Consider the following 18,840-nt stretch of genomic DNA (forward strand, 5'->3'; position numbering starts at 1 on the left):
ACTTGGTAAAGTAGAGGGTTAGCCTAAGAGAGGAAGACCATTAACAAGACGGATTGACAGAGTGGGCCGAAACCTAGCATCAATTGTGAGGATAGTGCAGGACTGAGTTAGTGTTTTGTTTTGTTGTAAATTCTGTTGCTGTGAGTTGAAACCATCTCTATGCACCTAGCAACAACAACAAGAAGAAAATGTAACAGAATCTCTTGACTCTAGGGATCTTCACCAAAATGGCTCCTACGAGGTGAAGGTAAAATAAACCGTTCCCTCCCATGGCCCTCTATCTCTATTAGGTTTGATATTTCATCGGAACAATTACAGTAAAGTCTTGAAAACAATATAACTGTAATAACGACATTAATAACAACGAAGACTGTTAACAGAAAGATATGCAAAGAGAACGGTTTAGGAAGGGACCTAACACTGATCCTCTGTGTCAGAAGGAGACTACTTATTTCTCAGCGGGAAACCACTAAACCACCATACATGCTCATCCATTAGGAAACTTTCAAATAGGAAACTTAATGACCTCACTTGGCAGACTCACCTATCAATCACTCTTCTCAACGTTCAGCTGAGATTTGGTCTTTACACTCTGCTGCCCCGACACCACCTGCTCTTTGGACAACCCACCCACCAACAGCTTTCTCTCTTCGTCTTCTGTGTTACAGTGCTTGACCCATCCACATTACAGCTGTTCACAAGGGGGCTTCAAAAAGTTCATAGGAAAATTCCATTTTTCCACGAATTTTGGTGAGTCTCCTTGTATTTGGGTGTAGGAGGTTCTCCATGCAGGAACCGCAGGTGTGAAGGATATGTTCTCTGACTCTCCATCAAGAAGCTCCCTAAAACCTCTGTGAGACTGGCCAAACCTCTGTGAGACTGGGCACTTCTTGTCAATTTTAGGGCAGGGCTTTCAGAAACCTACCAATCATTTAAGTAGACCATAACTTTGATTTGTTAACCTCTTATGTGGATAATATTGCTAGACTGTGACTCAACCAATCATTTTGGGAGAATTACAAACCCAGGCCCAGGAAAACTGTATAAAAAGAAACCCACTGCACCGCAGAAAACTTTATCTAATTCTAAGTCAGGAAGCTATTATCCTATGGGGGTTTTTCTAAAACTTTATAAATTTAGCTTAGATCTTGATTTAATGTTGTTTATGGTATGAGATCCCCAAACAGTTTAAATAGGTTGCACTTGACTATTAACCAAGAGGCACTGCAGTAGAAAAGGTCTGACAGTCTGCTACCAAGCCAAGCCCACTGTCATCAAGCTGATTCTGATTCATAGCCATAATTTCTTTTGTTTTGTTTTTTGCATTAGTATCCATAGGTACGCCATTTAAAAAAATGTTTTTGAAGTGGTAATACAGTCATATAATGGTGAATTCACAAGGTACATAAGTAGGTTGACTATATAATACATCATACAAACCTGTATGATGTTTGTTACTTTTAAGAGTAAACGAGGGTTCATTATATCATTAAGGTATAACCTGGGATAAAGTCGAATATATGGAAACTAATTAACACCCTGGTGAAAAGTGACTGGGTAGTTGAAGAAATTAAACGTGAACTCACAAAGTTCCTAGAAACAAATGAGAATGAAAACACAACATACCAAAATCTTTGGGACACGGCAAAAGCGGCGCTGAGAGGACAATTTATTGCAATAAATGCACACATGCAAAAAGGAGAAAGAACCAAAATTAACACATTAACACAGCATCTACAACAATTAGAAACAGACCAACAGAGGGAACCTACAGTCACCAAAAGAAAAGAAATAATAAAGATTAGAGCAGAAATAAATGAGATGTTGTTTTTAAGCACCATCGAGTCAGTTCCAACCCACAGGGACCCTGAACAGGGCTTCTGAGGCTGTAAATCTTTACGGTAGCAGAAAGTCTCATCTTTCTCCCATGGAGCAGCTGGTAGTTTCAATTTGCTGACCTTGCAGTTTGCAGCCCGATTCGGAACCACTACGCTACCAGAGCTCTAGAAAGAATCAACAGAACAAGAAGCTGGTTCTTTGAAAGGATTAATAAAATTGGCAAACCATTAGCAAACTTAAGAAAAGAGGAAGAAGACACAACACACATCAGAAACCACATGGGTGATGTCACAACAGAACCAAAGGAAATCAAAAGGATAATAAACAGAATACTTTGAAGAGTTGTACTCCAACAAATTTGAAAAGTTAGAAGAGATGGATACAGTTTTAGAAAAATACGAACTACCTAAACTTACACAGAGTGATGTAGAAAACTTGAACAGACCCATAACAAAAGAAGAAATTGATTGAGTCATCAAAAAACTCCCAACCAAAAGAAGTCCAGGTCCAGATGGCTTCACTGGTGAGTTCTACCAAACATTCAGGGAAGAGATGTCACCAATTCTACTTAAAAACAAAACAAAAACCAAGCATATAACCTGGGTTAGATTTTGTCACCCTCTGCTTAAGAGTCCATGATGTAGATCTCCTTCTGAGGTTGGCCCCATCTCACCTTCTCCTTTGACACAGTCACTGTCATCACTTTTCTTTGGCATCATTTTAGAAGTGATTCTATTCAAAAATGAGAAACATGGTCTCCCTTCTTTCTTTTGTATGTGTGAACTGAGTAATAGTTTACAAGGAAGAACATCCATGGGATTTACACCATCGTTGCATTGCAATGATCACAATCTCCTCTGTGTATCATTCAACAGTATTTGTTTCCATTCCCTCTGTTTTTCTTTTTTTGGGGGGTGGGTGGGGCTATGTACACAAAAATACTCAGGAATATATAATATAATAATTTAAACAACCAAAGGTCATAGCTGTATTTTATAGGGTTTCCAGGGCTGCACACCTTTACGGGAACAGTAAACCTCATCTTTCTCCAGAGAAACGGTTGGTGGGTTTGAACTGCTGACTTTGTGGTTAGCAGCCCACTACCTATCCTATAGTGCCACCAAGGCACCCGCAAAACCCCTATGGAGCTGTTCTACTCTGTAACAAAGCAGGGGCAGTCACATTGATTCATTGGCAGCCACACCACAGGTATTGGCTAAGGGTCTTTTTTTTTCAAGTGTGGCTAATATTCACTTGTCCTAACCCCATCTGTTGTAAAACCATTTTCTTTCTTGTCTGGATTGTTTTGCTTTTATCAAATTAAATGGCCTCTTGAGTTCTGAGTTTGCTTCTTTTCTGTTTGTTGTACTTTATTTTATGCAAGTACCATACTGTCTTGATTATATTACAGTTTTCGTTGTTGTTGTTAAGTGCCGTTAAGTCAGTTCCAACCCATAGTGACTTTGTATAGGGTTTCCTAGGAGAGGCTGGTGAGCTTGGACCAGTGCCACACAAGACTCCTATTTTAGTGTGGTGGTGTGATGTGCTGTGGAGTCAGTTCTGACTCATAGTGACCCTGTTTAGGGTTTCCAAGGCTGTAAATCTTTACAGGAGCAGAAGGCCTCATCTTTCTCCCATGAAACAGCTGGTAGTTTCAAACTGCTGACCTTGAGGTTAGCAGCCCAACTCCTAACCACTACACTACCAGAGCTCCATATTTTAGTGTAGTTGATATTTAATAACCATAGTTGTATGGTTTTTATATGGATGTTATAAATTTTTTACCATTAGCTTGTCAATTTCTTTACAGCAACAGCCACCAAAAAAAACCCCCCAAACACAGCTAGTGAGAGGAATTTGGATTATATTGATCCATAGATTCAAGAACATTAACGTGGAGTCTTCAAATTCATGAACTTGGAACCTCTCTATTCAAGAAAAAGCTTTCTTTAATATCTGTCAGTAGTGTTAATGTAGTTTCGCTGTATATATAAAAGTACGATTGACTATTATGTATATCCAGTGCCCCTTCACTGTGGGATGTGTTCATGACTGCACCTACCACCAGCTAGTTTAGACTAGGAGGGCAGGGCAGCCGTGGGGCCTCCCTGCAGTACACCCCCAGGGAGCAGGTCCATGCCAAGCCTGCATTGCCATGAATCCACTGCCCTGTAGATCCTCCCCATCTGCTCTTGCTCCAAAACTAGAAGGAACTTTCTCCTCCCTCATTTTTGTACCATTACTTTTTAGTTTGCTGGGCAAGCACTCCCTTAGCCATTATTTTTGGCATTGTGCACTGGGGGCTTAGCCATGACAAGCCACCCTCCTGGTGGGCAATCAGAGTTGCATGCCGCCAAACCAATGCTAGGATGGTGGGTCAGTCCCACCCCACACACTCAGAGACATGGAACCCAGATGAGCCCAGGAGCGGACAGAGGGGCTTGTGACAAAGCCTGTTGAGGGGGCCACCAGACTTTGTAAAATGTGTAGGGTGCTCTTTCCTGTACATGAAAATAATAAACAACAGTTGTTTATTTTTGGAAATCAGTTTCTGGACCATGCCTGCTCAACACTTGTTACAAACCTTTTGATTGGCAGTGCTTGGTGCTCCAGGTAGCTGGCTAGGGGCCTGGGCTCCTGATGTCTGGCACACAGGCAGCACATGACCTGGGAGCTTTGATGGTTATGTTGAGTTTTGCTGTTACACAGTTAGCTCCTCTAGTCGCTGCCATCCTGCCTCTGACATGGGGTCATCAGTGCCATCCTGTTCTGATCCTATGTCCTGTCTGTCCCTTCTGGTGAGTTCTCCAAATGCCATCCATGCATTTTCATTGTCTCTGCACCTCAGTCCAGGAGTGCAGCTGCTGTCCCCACCTGCAGTGACTGCACACAGCTCAGTCATTGTACATGGACCTGCTGTGTTGCTGAGCTACCGTCTACAGCCTCCTGTGCTACCTTCTGGCCATGTTTGGATGCTGCCTCATGCCATCTTGGTATTACCCTGGAGGAGGAAGGTTGGTCTGAGACCAGAGAGCATGAAGGCCGTGTTAGAGCATATGGACTTTATGAGCAATTTTGAAGGCTAGATACATTTATAAACACTAATTAAGTCCCAAGGCTCTGCTCCAGTCCAGTTCCAGGCTCCAGGCCCTTCTTGGGTGCAACCTCACATCGCCCCACGTGTATGACCCTCACTTTGCTTTGGGGCCTCACCACCTTGCTCTTCACATGATCCCCAAAGTGTGGGGTTCACTCCCTCATCTAGGCTTCTCTCCTACCATGGCTCTCCCTACAAGTGACTTGCCGACAAAAGTCAAGACCCTGCTTTCTGCGTTTTGTCTTTTTTCCAATTTCTTTGTGCCTCCCTCTGCCTAACCCACGTGTCCAGACCACTATGCCAGCCTTTCTTTTCAAAAGGAAAAATCCTCACTACTTATAGTTCTGGTCTCATGACCAACCCTGTAATTAAAACTCGTGCCGAGCTCTGTGATTAAGGGAAAAAATAACTCGGAGCCGGCCGCCTCCCAGGTTTCCAGGGGCGGGGATGTAGGTGGCAACAGGAAAGGAGAGCGAGATGGCCTGATTCCAGCAGATTCATGGTGGCAGCCAGCATCAGAGGAAGGAGGGCCAATGTTGGGCTTCATACAGAACAGGGAGGGGATAACTGTTACCCTCACTTGCTTGGCATAGTGACTGTCCTGGGCTTTACAACCTACCTCTGATGGGGCCTTAGTGAGTGCAAGTCATATGTTTCTGTTCTCTGACTCCTTTCTCTTCTGCCCTCACCCCAGAGATAGAAGCCATCAAACTGGCTGAGAAGAAGCGCTTGGAGGCACAGCGGCGGAGGGCCACAGTGGTGGTGGGGGACCTGCGCCCGCTAATGGAGGCCCTACCCGAGCTGGCGGAGCTAGAGAGTGGCGCTGGCTCACGGCACCCCAGGAGGTGGGTATGATGCCCCAGCACAGTTTTGCTCAGCAGGAGTCAGGTCCAGACTGGCTGCTCCTCCACAGGTCTTACAGTGGCCAAGCCATGCCCAGAAGGGGAGGAAACAGCCAAGGCCTGGCTGTGCCGACCTCATGGAGGCTGGTTCCAGTCAGATTGTCAGTCTCCTTCCACTGATCCCGGCAGCCACTAGCTCTCAGGAGTCAGGAGGCCTGTGGTGGCTCTGTCACATAAGGCACTAGGCAGGATGTGTGGAGAGTGCTCAGCCCACCACTGGTAAGCAGGACTGACTCTGTTCCTTCCATGTCCTCTGATGATTGGGCACAGTCACCCTGGACCTTGGCTGTCTGCCGTGTAGCTCCTGGTGGTTCCTGCTGGTGACCTTAGGTACACTTCCTGGGCCTAGTGCTCCTAGATACCTGCTGGCTCTGCCGAGACCCACATGCATTTCCCCAATGAGACAGCTTGTCTCCCTTCTCTGGCCATGCACACACCTTCCACCCGGGGGCTCTTCCTCTTCCTCTGTGGGCAGAGGGCTTCACTGCCTGTGTAGCTTAGAGACTTGATAAATAGATGGACTTAGGATAGAGGACAGGGCCCAGTCATGTTCCCCCACTAGGATGGGATGGTGACCAGTGTGTCTGCAGCTGTCCCTTTGGGCTCCTGGGGGGTCTGTGCTCAGGTTTCCTTCCTTTCATGGAGGTGTGCGCACTGCTTTGCCCAGAGTCTATCCCTGATTAATTCTTAAAATGTCTTGGAATGAAAAGTTGACATCTGTCGCTGTACTTTTCCAACTGCCAAGCCTGGGGAGATCTGAACACACCAGCATGTTCCCTTTACTTGTATTGAGAACTGGATATGGAGGGGAGGGGCCAAGTGAGCAAGCTATTACCCTAGTCAAAAGTGAGTTGGGCCTTTCTCATGGGAGTCACCTTTACCAGGTGAATGAGAGCCACAGCTTGGCTTGGCCTTAGACATTGTGATAGCTCTGGTGACCTGCACCAACACACCAACACTTTTGCCTTCTGAATCCAGGGACCCCTAGTAGCATAGTGGGTTGTGCTCTGGTTGCTAACTGCAAGGCCAGCAGTTTAATTCCACCAGCTGCTTCTAGGAAGAAAGATGAAGCTTTCTGCTCCTATAAGGATGTATAGCCTTGGAAACCCTATTATACCGGTTGCTGTGAGTCAGAACAGACTTGACAGCACGGAGCAGCAGCAGCAGAACCCAGAAACCCCGTATACCAGTGCCTTCTGTTTTGTAGAAAGCCTCTCCTGGACTGGTCTGTCTCCATAAAGGGCAGTGCCGTGGGGCCTGACCTTTGAGGGATGGGCCTCAGCCAGGTATGGGCTCAGACCTCAGCTTTCTAGGAAAATGCCAGACAGCCTGGGGGTAAGGGGGTGGGGGACTCTATTTTGATCCATATTTGGACCTCTTGAACATATATTGTTGCCAAATCTAATTTTGCCTTTTGAGAAATCCTCTCAATGGCTGAAAGTAACTGCCTGTTCCACCGCGCCGTCCCCTCTCCCCGCCGCCGTACACCCAGGCTGAAGCCCAAGGACCAAGGTCAGCCCAGTCTGCTGCCTGTGTGCCCTGCAAGGGTGAGTGACTCCCACCCACCCTCAGACCGGAAAAGAGGCTCTCTGTTGGAAGCACCCAGAACATTGGCCTGTATGAGGAAGAGTGACCACACTGCGTCGAGATTGACAGCTGAACTCGAGCTTGAGATGCAAATTCCATTCCGGGTCCTCAAACAAAAATGTGACCCTGGTCAAGTGCACAAATGTGGTTTTCAGTTTTCTCATCTGAAAACTGTCTTCTGGCTCCCATGGGATAGAGCTGCATAAACACCTCGGTCAGCGAGCACCGAGGCTGGAATGTGCATGAATGCTGGGACTCTGGTCCGTGGTTGCTCACACTGTCTCAGGTCAGGCTAGGGGTAGCCCCAATCTGGTCTCGAACTCTAGTTCTGGGTGTGGTGAGTCACCAAGAACTCCCCAAGATGCCCTGGGACCACCGGTCTCCCCTTGCATGCTCCTCAGTGCTGGGGAAGCTACTAGGTGATTGATTTGCTTGGTCTAAGAAACTTTTTATTTTATAGTAGTTTAATATTTACAGCAAAATTGCCAACATCATGCAGAGAGTTCCTCTACGCCCTTCACCCAGTGGTGGCACAGGAGTGAACCAAGATTGATATGTAAAGAAGCTTAAAGTAGCAATTCACTGAACCCTGTGCTATATTATTCCCATTTCTTCAGTTTTTCAAAGTAGCACTTCTGGCACTGTGGGGTAAGCACAGGACTGCTAGTCACAGGTCAGCCGTTCCAACCTTCCAGCCTCTCTGCAGGGGAAAGATGGGGCTTTCTGCTCAAGTAAAGATTCATAGCTTAGGAAATGCTATTTGGCTCACTATGAGTCTGAATCTACTCAGAGGCACCTAACAACACCAGCCTCAGTTTTTCACTGATTATCTTCTCAATTCTGTGACCTCATGGCATTTAGTCATGTATGCAGAGACTCTACTTGATTGTGGCAGTTTCTTAGACGGTTCCTTGTTTTGGATGGCCTTGACCTTTTTGAGGTGTGCTGGTCAGGAACTTTGTAGGATTCCTCTCAACTGGGAATTTGTGTGAGGTTTTTATCATGATTAGACTGAAGTGAGGAAGTTTGGAGAAGAAGATCACAGAGGTGAAGTGCCATTTTCCTCACATCCCTTCAGAAGACTCGTCATTATTGTGAACTCTGGCTCCCATACTGTGAGGACTCTTGGTCTGGCGCTGTAGGGTCAGTACTGGACTGCTAACCACAAGGTCAGCAGTTCAAACTCACCAGCTGCTCCTTGGAAACTCGATGAACCAGAACTGACTCGTCCAGCAGCCATGTGCTCACTTCATGTGTCTGTGACACATGTGGTGATTCTCCCCATTATTTCAGGCGTCATAATACTATTATACACGTGATAGGCTGCTAGGCAAACCCACTTCTACTGAGTGGATTTTGATTCATAGGGATCCTAGATCATGTTCCCAAGACTAAATCGTTATAGTGGTCCAGAATCGGAACTGTTAACTTGTGCCCCATAGGATGTGTGACTTTAGCAACAAGAACACAGTGCTTATGTGCAGTTCCTTTAGCCTCATTTCCATAATTTGACTGCACTTTTGCAAAAGCTTCTTTATGATGGAGTCAGATTAAGGCCTTCACCTGCCCCTATGCTCTTATCACCTGGCAAGCAGCGCCAGAACCGTCACCTGGCCTCAGACTGGGGGTGAGGCGGTCACTGGCAGAATGCAAAGTTTTCTTTCTGGGGTGACAGACCCTGATCCCACTGTCCTCAAGAAGACTCCTATGTGCAGTCCTACTGGCACCCGGGGTGGTGGGTTTGAAAACTGACCTGTACTTTCCTGACAAGTATAGTCCTAAGAAAAAGGGGAGAGCTCATGGATGGTACTTGTATGGGTGCTCAACCCAGGGACAGGGGGGCTCCAGAAATTAAGCACAAGGTCAGAAACAGCTGCTAGAGAGCACGAGCTCCTCTGAGGTACATGACGAGGGGTCTGCCCAGGGACTGTGGGCCTCTGCCCCACTGCCTGACTAGGATGAGATCCCAAGACTGAGAGTGCCGTGCCTACCCACAGTGTGAGACCCTCAGTCCTGAGAACTGGAGTGTGACCACTCCTGGAGAAGCTGCTCTCATTGCCTTCCACTGACTTCTGCCACAGGAACCTCAGTGGATGAGACACGCTGCTACCGCCTCTGCCTAGGAAAGGTTCAGGCTCCCCTGGAGGGGAAGAAAGTTCTGTGGGGGCTCCAGGCTCAGTGCCTCCCCAAACCACCCTGCATGATGAGTTCTGATGGACCAGTTCACAGACTGGGACCATGGAGGTCCCCACTCCATCCCCTCCAACTCTGCTCCAGATCACGACTGGTAGAGATCATCTGTACATTTGATATTTGTTAAAGGTCAGCATTGGTGTGAATGGCCCTACACGAGATGACTTTCTGCCCCTGATGAGAACTCCGGAATGAGAGTCCTGAGCTCAAGTGAGCAGAGGGTTGTGAGATACGGGGATCGGGTTGACCTAGAAAGGGCACAGAAGGAGTCAGGAACTCAAGTGAGCCCTTCCCCAGATAAAGACTGGGAATGAGGGCTAAAGAAAAGTGGGGCTGTGTGGTTATTTTGGGTGCACATGACATTTCTTACATTCATATTTCAAAAAGTAACATGAATAAATTACCAGGTCTGGAGGCTAAATTTAGGCATTGGTTTGAGGAGCTCTGAGCAGATTCTCTTGCCCTTCCCTCCCTCCTAATGGCCATGTCTCCTCCCAGGTGGCATCTACTTATGCTCTTGGGCTGACAGTTTCGCTTTTTGCTGTTAAAAGTCTGCCATTCGTCATCAGTTTTTACCTTGACTTCTAGTCTCCTTGTCTCAAAGGAGGAACAGGGAACACAGGGCCCACATGGAACCCCTATAGGACAAGCAATTCGGTCACTAAAGTTGGGTGGAATGGAAGCATTCCCTGTGTGGTGTGTGTATTTGGGTCTGCTTATTCCCAGGGAGCAGCAAGAGTTTGAGATGCATTCTAGATACTGTGGGCCTCCACTAATCCACTGTGAAGTGACTTTACCTGGCACACCAGGTCAGACGACTTAAAGTTGTCTGATTCATCTGGTCCCAGTCATGACAAGCCTCAAGATGGCTTCAGCCTCAGCTCTGAGAGGAGGAGCTGGCGTCTCGGGGGTAGTGTTCAGATGGAACACTTGCCTGACTGACTGTCCTTCTCTCTGTTCACAGCAGGGCGACCAGCAAGCCCAGACCCACTGAGCTCAGCCGGATGAGCGCCACACAGAGGCTTCAGCTCCTGTGAGTATGAACCTGGCTGGGCCCCATGCCTCTCTCCCCAGGCCTCATTAAGGGGTGCCCGCTCACTCTCAACTGCACATTGGATTTTCCGCTTGGCTTGCAAATCTGATTCCAGGTGGCCCACTGGCAGCCCCCAGTGTCTGGCCAGCTGCTGAACAGAAGGCTTCCAGGGGATTGTCGCACCTCCCTCAGAGAAAATGCTCCTTCTCTGTCCTTCTACTCCACCCTGGTTGGTTGTGACCCAGGCTGTTGTGGACAGGAGGTGTGTGAATACTGGGTTCTGTGAGCTGGACCAGTAGGCAGGGCCAGTCCTCATCAGCAGTCCTAGACCTGGCTAGGACTCTCCCTCTCTTTCCTGCTGGAAGGCCCATAGGAGCTTAACATGTTCAAAACATTTGTTTGTGGAGATTTGTACCCAAATATCATCTTGGATACAAAATTCCTGGGTCACACTTTATTTTTTTATTATTTTTTTAATGTTTTATTGTGAATTATGTGATAGTTTACATGGGAGAACATTGGTTTTACATTCATTCTATCATATATCGTCTCATTGCCATGGTTACAGTCCCCTCCATGCAATCCTTCCCCCGTGCCCCCCAGGTCTTCAGCACACAGTTGCTCTCCCTCTCTGGATCTAAAGTCTCCAGCTGCTCCATCGCTCAACGTCATCATCTCTGGCTCTATTTCAGGCATCACTGCTTCTCTGGGTAGGGTCCTGCTCTCTGCCTAGGTCACACTTTAATAGGTTCTTTCTTAAGCTGGGTGTCAGTTTTTGTTGCAGAGAGTCTGGAGGAATCTGAGTAATCTTGAGTTTTAGGCCCCTGTGAGATAGCTCATCTTTTTGGTGCTGTCTAGAGGATCTTTTTTTCTTTGCCATTCAGGTAACTCTGCAAGGATATTGTATTCTTAAGCTCTGGTAGCATAATGGTTACAAATCGGGCTGCTAACCTCAGGGTCAGCAGTTCTAAACTACCAGCTGTTCCATGGGAGAAAGATGAGGCTTTCTGCTCCCGTGAAGATTTACACCCTGTGCAGGGTCACTATGAGTCGGAACCGACTCCACGGCACATAACAACAACAACAATATCAATTTTGGAGTCCTAGTATGGCATTGTAGGATAAGCACTTGCTGATAAACTGCAAGGTCGGCAGTTCAAAACCACCAGCTGCACCTCAGAAACCCTACACTGGATTGTTAAAAAGTCAGAACTGACTTGAAGGCACTTAACAACAGCTCATAGTCAATTTTTACTGGGGCCCATTGTAGCCTTGCAATTTATAGACTCAAATCTTTATTACTGTATTTGAAAATTTTTACTGAATTTATATCTTCAAGTATTCCTTCTACACTATTATTTTGCTTCTTATTTGGAGACACCAGTTATTTAGGTGTTTTGTCTTCTATATCTGTCATTCATTCTTACTCTGTGTACTTTTTGGACTGAGTTTTTGGTATCTTGATAAAGATTTTATGCTTGTTTCTTTATGAATGAAGTGAGTTTCCCCTCCACCAGCCATTAGAAGGACATTTGTGTGTAGAAAGAGCCGAGGTATCAATGCTCTGAGTGGCCCAGGGTTGTGTGAGTAAAACCTTTGGCCTCCCTGTCATGCATAGATGCCTTTAGCATCCAGAGCATACCTCTGCAAGTCCTCTCTTTGCCACCCCCTGCCCCACCTCTCCTTGGTCCCCAGCCTGGTCCTTAGGGCACAGTGCACTTTCTCTCGTAGGTCTGTCTCTTGCTGTGCTGTTTACTGGCAGCTTTCTCTGTGGTCTGCACCATAGACCGCCCTCTTCTGTGTCCCTAGTGACTGACACTACATTTGGTAGCAGTTAAGGATTCCTGTGTCTCCTGCTTCATCAGATACAGATTTTGGTTTCTTGTTGCTCTTGAGCAGCTTCTGACAGGAGAAACAAGAAGCTGTGTATTTCCTCCTCTGTTTTGAAACCTTGTTCATACCCCTGGTACCTAGCAGTCCATGGCAGGGATTTAGGGGTCTGAGTGAACCAGGTCCTCAGTAGAGCTTAGCACCCACCTCCCCAAGAGCACAGAGAAGGTAGCGTTCTGCACTAATCTCACCATGCTCCAGAGACTGGGTGCGCTCTGCCTCGTCATCAGGGCTGCTAGCCTCAGCCAGAGCAGATGAGCCCCCAGTCCTGTCCTCTCCGCTGATGAGGGCAATAGGAGCTGGCCACTTGGCCAAGGCCAGTCTGGGCATGACATGGGCTTAAAGTGGAGTGGAAAAGCCCAGCTTGCCTTGAGTCAGAGGGGTTAGCATGAGTTCTATGCAAGCAGAGTCAGGTTTGGGAATGAGGGATAAAATTTCTGTACTTGTGGAAGCTAAGCCCTCCTGTGTCTGCCCTTCCAGTGTGGCTGTGTCTCCTGTACATATCTTTTCTAGGCCATGTGGCTCCAGAGGGTTCCTGTCCAGTGGATCCTACAGTGTGAGCCCAGATTCCCATAAACCCCAAGGGAGTCAGGGTTGCTGGGGTTCAGCCTCACTCAGTCTAGCAAAGCTGGAATTCACATCCCCTGGAAGCCATCACAGAAACAGCCGGGTCTCACAGCCTCATCTGCCTTCCTTCTCACCTCCTGTTTCTCTCTGTCCCTGTCCCCATTTGAGGCCATTGTCCTTTCCAAGCCCCTGCCCTGCCCAGTATAGTCCTGAGATAAGCCCCCTGGACCAGCGTGGTCTGCTCTGCCCTTTGGTGGTCCTAAGGCTCTCCTTCTGAACCAAGAATGCCCCCTCACCCTTCACTCCAGGAAGGTGAGCAGATCTGGGTCTCAGGACTGTCATGCTCAGTTCCCGGACTCTGCCGAAGGGCCTGGGGTCCTGAGTTACTGTGGGGGTAATCTTTGGGTCTTGGTCTTTCAGTGAGGAAGAAAGGGCCCGGTTCCAGGCACTGCTGGCCAGCCCAGCCTACCAAGCCAGCCCCCTGCAGGCCATCGGGCAGCGGCTGGCCCAACAGATGCAACTGGAAGCCAGCAGCAGCAGCCAGCTCTGATGGCCTGGACCCCCTCGGACACAGTGCTTCACAGAGCCCAGTGAGGGCCAGGCACTCGGCCAGCTCCTGCAGCTGGGGCACCCTCCCTGCTCTTGTTCTCTTGCTGGGGTGTTAGGGAGGACAACAGTGGGTGTGAGGGATGGAGAATAAAGTACTTCTGGCCTGGGCAGTGGATGGCTCCTTCCTGCACTTCCCAGGGCTGCTTTCCGTTCCTCCCCTGGAACAGTGCCCAGTCCACCGCTGGCAGATGATGCCTCTGCCAACATGTGCTACCTCTTGCTACCATGATGGCAGTGAGCGGGCCCCTGTTTGCTGTTAAGTCCTGGAGACTCAGGGCTACAGATATCGACTAATGGACAGGAGGCTGGATGTCCCAGACCTGAGGTCGGCCAGGTCCCCCCCAGCTGTGCCCTAGCATCACACTGAATCTTGGCCACAGAGAGTGTGTGTGTGCTGTGCACAGCCTCTCTGGCTCCATCCTACTGGGGGGGTGCCAGGGCTCCCCACAGCACCAGCTGTGGCCTGTGGGGGATCCTAAACAGATGGCTGCGATGATGCCAGGGATGAGCACCCGCACCCCACCTTTTGTGAGTTTTCATCTGTGTTAATAGTGCTGGCTGTGTCTGGACTGCCAGGTGTCTTGAGGTAGGTGGGTTAGCTCTGCCCTCCCCTCCCCTTGCCCTCAAGTGCCCCCTGTAGATGCGGGTCACAGGTACAGGTGGGAATGCAGAGTCAGAGCATGGCCCCACCCCGACTACTTTCCTGGACCAGAACAGACAGTGCTGGCAGATCCGGTGGATGTCTCAAGATAGCATCTGACACAGTGGGTCCCAGAGCCCGGGTCCCTCAGTAAGAGGTGGGTGGCACATTCAGTAGGCACCCCCAGATGATGTCAACACACAGTCATGAGCAGAGGGGTCCTATTTGATGAAGAGAAATGAAGCAGAATCTGTCACAGACAATCGTTTTGAAAAAACAGTATGGAAGGATGCCTGGGCAGCGGGGCTGTGGGGTGGGCTCTCAGTTTTTCACAGTGAATATGTATTTGTGCAGTTTCTAGAGAAAGCCCATGCAGCTTCCTGTCAGAGGACTCTGGTCTGATGAGGCTGCCGTGCCCTCATGTTCACTCCCTGCCCCCGCATTCTCACCCTCTCCCTGCCCTGGGCTGCAGGAATGGCACCTCCACCCAGCCCTCTGACTCCTGCCTAGACCAGAGCCTCACCTGGGGATCTGACTCAGGAGAGCAGATGGTGGCAGACCAGGAAGAGGGCATGGAGTGACTTGAGAAAGAAGGTCAGGGGCTATGTTGGACTGACCCAGTATGTTGCCAGACGAGCCACTGCATATGAGGAACCCCCCTGCACCCTTCAAAGAATAAAGCCTCAGAGTTGGCGTCCAGCAGCTGGCTGCTGCTGTGCAGTGGCAGTGACCAGGGGCCATGGTGTCGCTGTGGAAGTGGGTCCTTGAGTGAGTGCATTCATTCTTCATGACATCACCGAGTGCCCATGTCAGCCAGACTCCTATGCTGCCCCAAATGAGCAAACCCATGTGTCCTCTATGTGGGGACATGGTCCAGGGCACTACCTGTAGCTCAGAACCTGGCTGTCCCAGGACCAGTGCACACATGAGTTTCCAGTGTCAGAATGAACATGGGTGGTGTTTAGTTGCTGTCGAGTTGATTTTGACTCTCAGTAATAAAGAAGTGACTCACACAGTTGACTGGTATCCATGTTCTTTAAACCCTGAAGCTCACAGTTCCTTTTTCTGATCCGAAGGTAAATAGATACAAGCCTTTCAGGGCACCCATGAGGAGGTCGGGTCTATGCAGGACAGTGGCCTTCTGCAGAGGCAGGAATCTTCGGCCTGATGCACCTTGGGCCCATGGTAGCAGGGTGGAGTTCTCAGCCTGTATTTCCCTGGCACCCGCTAGGCACATGACTTTCAGGCTTTCTCCTGACACATCCTTGGCACTGAGCAGCATCCAGCCAGGGACGGTCAGCCTGTAGGCCGAAGGAGCAGAGAGAGAAGGAGGGACCAACATGGAAATATCTAGGGTAGAGGCACAGGGCTCCCTGACCCCCTCCTCTAGTGGTTCCAGGCCCCAGACTTCCTCTGTCCCTGAGCAGGATGCCTCTCCACCTTCAGGCTGTGCAGAGTGCTGAGAACCCGGACAAACCAAATGCAGTCACTGCATTGAGTTGGGGACCCAATAGAACAGGATAGAACTGTACCTTAGGGTTTCTGAGATTTCAGGAATAGACAGCCTCTTTTCTCCTGGCTGATGGATTTGAACCTTACAGTTAGCAGCTTAACCTACAGCACCACCAGACTCCTTTATCACCTCTCAGCACTGGCTAAACTTCTGAAATCCCTTCATCCACAGTGCAGCAGCAGCTAACCCTACCTTTCCCCAAGCCCGCTTTCCTTCCGTAGTCCCAACTAAAGGCCTTCAAACCCTCTGGGCTCTGATCTGGGAGTCATTTGCACCCATCCTGCCCATGCTGCAGCTCCTCCAACCCCAGTTCACCCTTTGCAGAGTGGCAGCCTTGGCTGGCATGAGGCACTCCTCACCAGGCAACTTGAATATTCACTCTGGAGGTGCAGGGTGATGGGTGCATCTGCTCTACCTTCTGTAGTACATTACTGCGGCGTGTCAGGGACACGAACACGACACTGTCAGAGTGAGGGTGAGGCAAGGGTCCAGAGTAGGCACCAACTCTGCACATGGCCTCGCCATAGGCTGGGTCTTAGTGGATGATGCTGGGGCTCACTAGGATGGCAGATGGTGGGACCACCTGGGGAGCTCTAATCCTGGTTCCTGGGCCCACCAGCAAATCAGGGAGCTAGTCTAGAGGGTGTGGTCTGCTCTTCAGGATTCTGAAAAGTTCCCAGGTGTGTTAACATTCGCAGACAGAGTTGAGTGCCTTTGTCTGGGGGTGTGGAGGGGATGCTCAGGATACTGAGGAGAGATTGGCTCACAACTCAGAACTGGACCTGGGGGCTGGAGTTCTGGGTGGACTGACTCATCATGACATACTTCCTTCCTGAGATATGCTCAGTGTCATGGCTCTATAAGGGTTTTGGCTGCCCAGCTTAAAGGTGAGACCCCTTGCACTGTCCCACAGTTTCCGCCTTGCTCTTGCCCTCCAGCTTGGGAGCGTCTTCGTGTGCATAGGTGATTCACCTTTCTCCAGGAAGAAAGGACACTCCCACTTTTGTCTTCTGTTTTGCTGGACACCTGGTGACCATACTCAGTGGCACATTATTACATGGATGAGTGGGTAAGGTCTGAGGCACACATAGAACACTGCCCGGTCTTGCCTTCACTTGGCCCCTTAGGACTGTAGCTATACTTCCCTGGCACCTAACTCAGTATCTAGGGGAAGATGCAGACCACCCTTAGAGGCACTACCCCCAGCACCACCCCACCCTCAGTTCTGGCTCCGTAAACTGGCTTCCATTCCCATTCCTCTATCAGACCATCAAACCAGGCCTGGGTTGAAGTGGGTGGTGAAGCTGGGTACATTCAGGAGTATTAAGGAGGAGGCTGGTGTGGACCAGCCCTCAGGGCCCACTGCCCAAGCCCCAGATTCAAGTTGTGGTAACAAAGCCTTGAGACCAGTTGAGGGCTAGACATCACTGGCTGGTGGGCCGGGGGTGGCAGGGTGGGAGGGAAGTTGTGGACACCGGCCTCTGACTATACAATGCTGTCTACCAGCATTGATTGGACCTGTGACTGACTCATTCAGTGAAGTTTCCTGGGTGTCAGAGGGACCTGTGGAGGCTGGAAGTGCCAGTAGGCAGATGCAAGCATGGTGAGTCAGTGGGATTCCTGGACTGCTGGGACACTGAGTGTTGTACAGACACCAGGCAAATGGCTCTGGAATGTTCCTTGTGCAGTGATAATGCAGTCACAGCAGCCTTGGTAATCGCCGTCAAAATATCCGGAGGCTCTGGTTGCCCAGCCTTGTCTGCTCAGGCCCTGGCATGGCTCAACGCCCCAGACTTGCTCTGAGCAGATCCCTGCTGACCGTCACCATTGTGTGGGCTCCAGGATGCCAGCAGAGCTGCCCGTGGGGGAAAAGCAGGAAGACAGCCCCTCCACCTTCCTCTGATGCTAGGTCTGCTGTGTCAACCACCATGCCTACTTGGGAGACTGGTTTGCATCTGGAACATTTTGTTTCAGAGTCAGAGCTGTGGTTTAACTACATTCTTCCAGAAGCATTGCAATAATACAAGGTAAAACAACTGTTGCACGCATTCCTGCTGTGTGTGCTGTGTTTGTTGGGTCCTGCTCTGAGCAGGAAGTCAGGCAGATGGCCCGCTCCTTCCCCACAGGGAAATGGAGACCCAGGGGACTGAACCTCCCTCAGGGTGTCACAAGGCTGAGCTGAGTTTCTGGAACGCCAAGCTTCAGCCTGATCTCGCCTGATCTTTTGACCCTTTGCCCCCTGAACCTCCCTGACGTACTTGGCTCTAGCCCTCAGTTCAGGTCATCTTGAGGCCACCCTGAAAGATGAGGGGATGGGCCCGCTGCTGGATTGGAAACTAGATGCTCATCTTCTGGACCAGCTGCCTGTCTTCGAGTACAGGCAGAGGATTAACCCTACCCATTCCCTTACCTAGAGCTGAATCCCACCATGGGAGGGTCCCAGTGAAGGTGACCTCACTTATTGAGTTTAGGGGGAGTCCTCAGTAAGCAAGTGACTGGGTTATCCTAAGTCCCTGGGCTCCAGCCAAAACAAGCCTGCCCATTCAGTGCCCCATGATGGGGTTCAGCTAGGTGTGACCTTTGGGTCTTGAGGGAGTTTTCCAGAGAGGTGCCCGAGCCTCCCAACCCCCAATTGGCTCCTGTGCTGACAGAGCCTAGTCCCTTGCTTGGGGCCAGTTTCTGTGTTTTCTGGCGCAGCAGTAATTATCTCACCCCCCTGGGCTGGGAAATGATCATAATTACATAATGATGTTTAATTAGAACATCCTTGGTGCCCGGTACTTCGCAGCCTTTCTCAGGAACAGGAGCACAATCTTTCCTCAGCATTGGAGCCCTCAAAGCACAGTGGACCTCTTCCATCTGCTCTCCTTCGGCTTTCTGTTAGCCACCTGCTCTGGGCTGGGTACAGGACTCCTTTCCCAAGAAAGAGATGGACCCAGGTAACAGTGGTGAGGCCCTGGGATAGTGGGG

At 49.5% G+C, this 18,840-nt stretch overlaps 1 protein-coding gene across 1 annotated transcript in view; it reads left to right on the plus strand.

Annotated features, from left to right (window-relative positions):
• FAM207A (family with sequence similarity 207, member A) overlaps positions 1–13,658 on the plus strand; it is a 61,078-nt gene extending 47,420 nt beyond the window's left edge. The window contains exons 4-6 of the mRNA XM_006876560.1: positions 5,631–5,781; positions 10,583–10,651; positions 13,529–13,658. Coding sequence (XP_006876622.1) covers positions 5,631–5,781; positions 10,583–10,651; positions 13,529–13,658 — 350 coding nt within the window. The remainder of the gene's footprint in view (positions 1–5,630; positions 5,782–10,582; positions 10,652–13,528) is intronic.
• The last annotated feature ends 5,182 nt before the right edge of the window (positions 13,659–18,840 follow it).

This window comes from Chrysochloris asiatica, unplaced genomic scaffold (genome assembly GCF_000296735.1).
Source record: "Chrysochloris asiatica unplaced genomic scaffold, ChrAsi1.0 scaffold00391, whole genome shotgun sequence".
NCBI lineage: Eukaryota > Metazoa > Chordata > Mammalia > Afrosoricida > Chrysochloridae > Chrysochloris > Chrysochloris asiatica.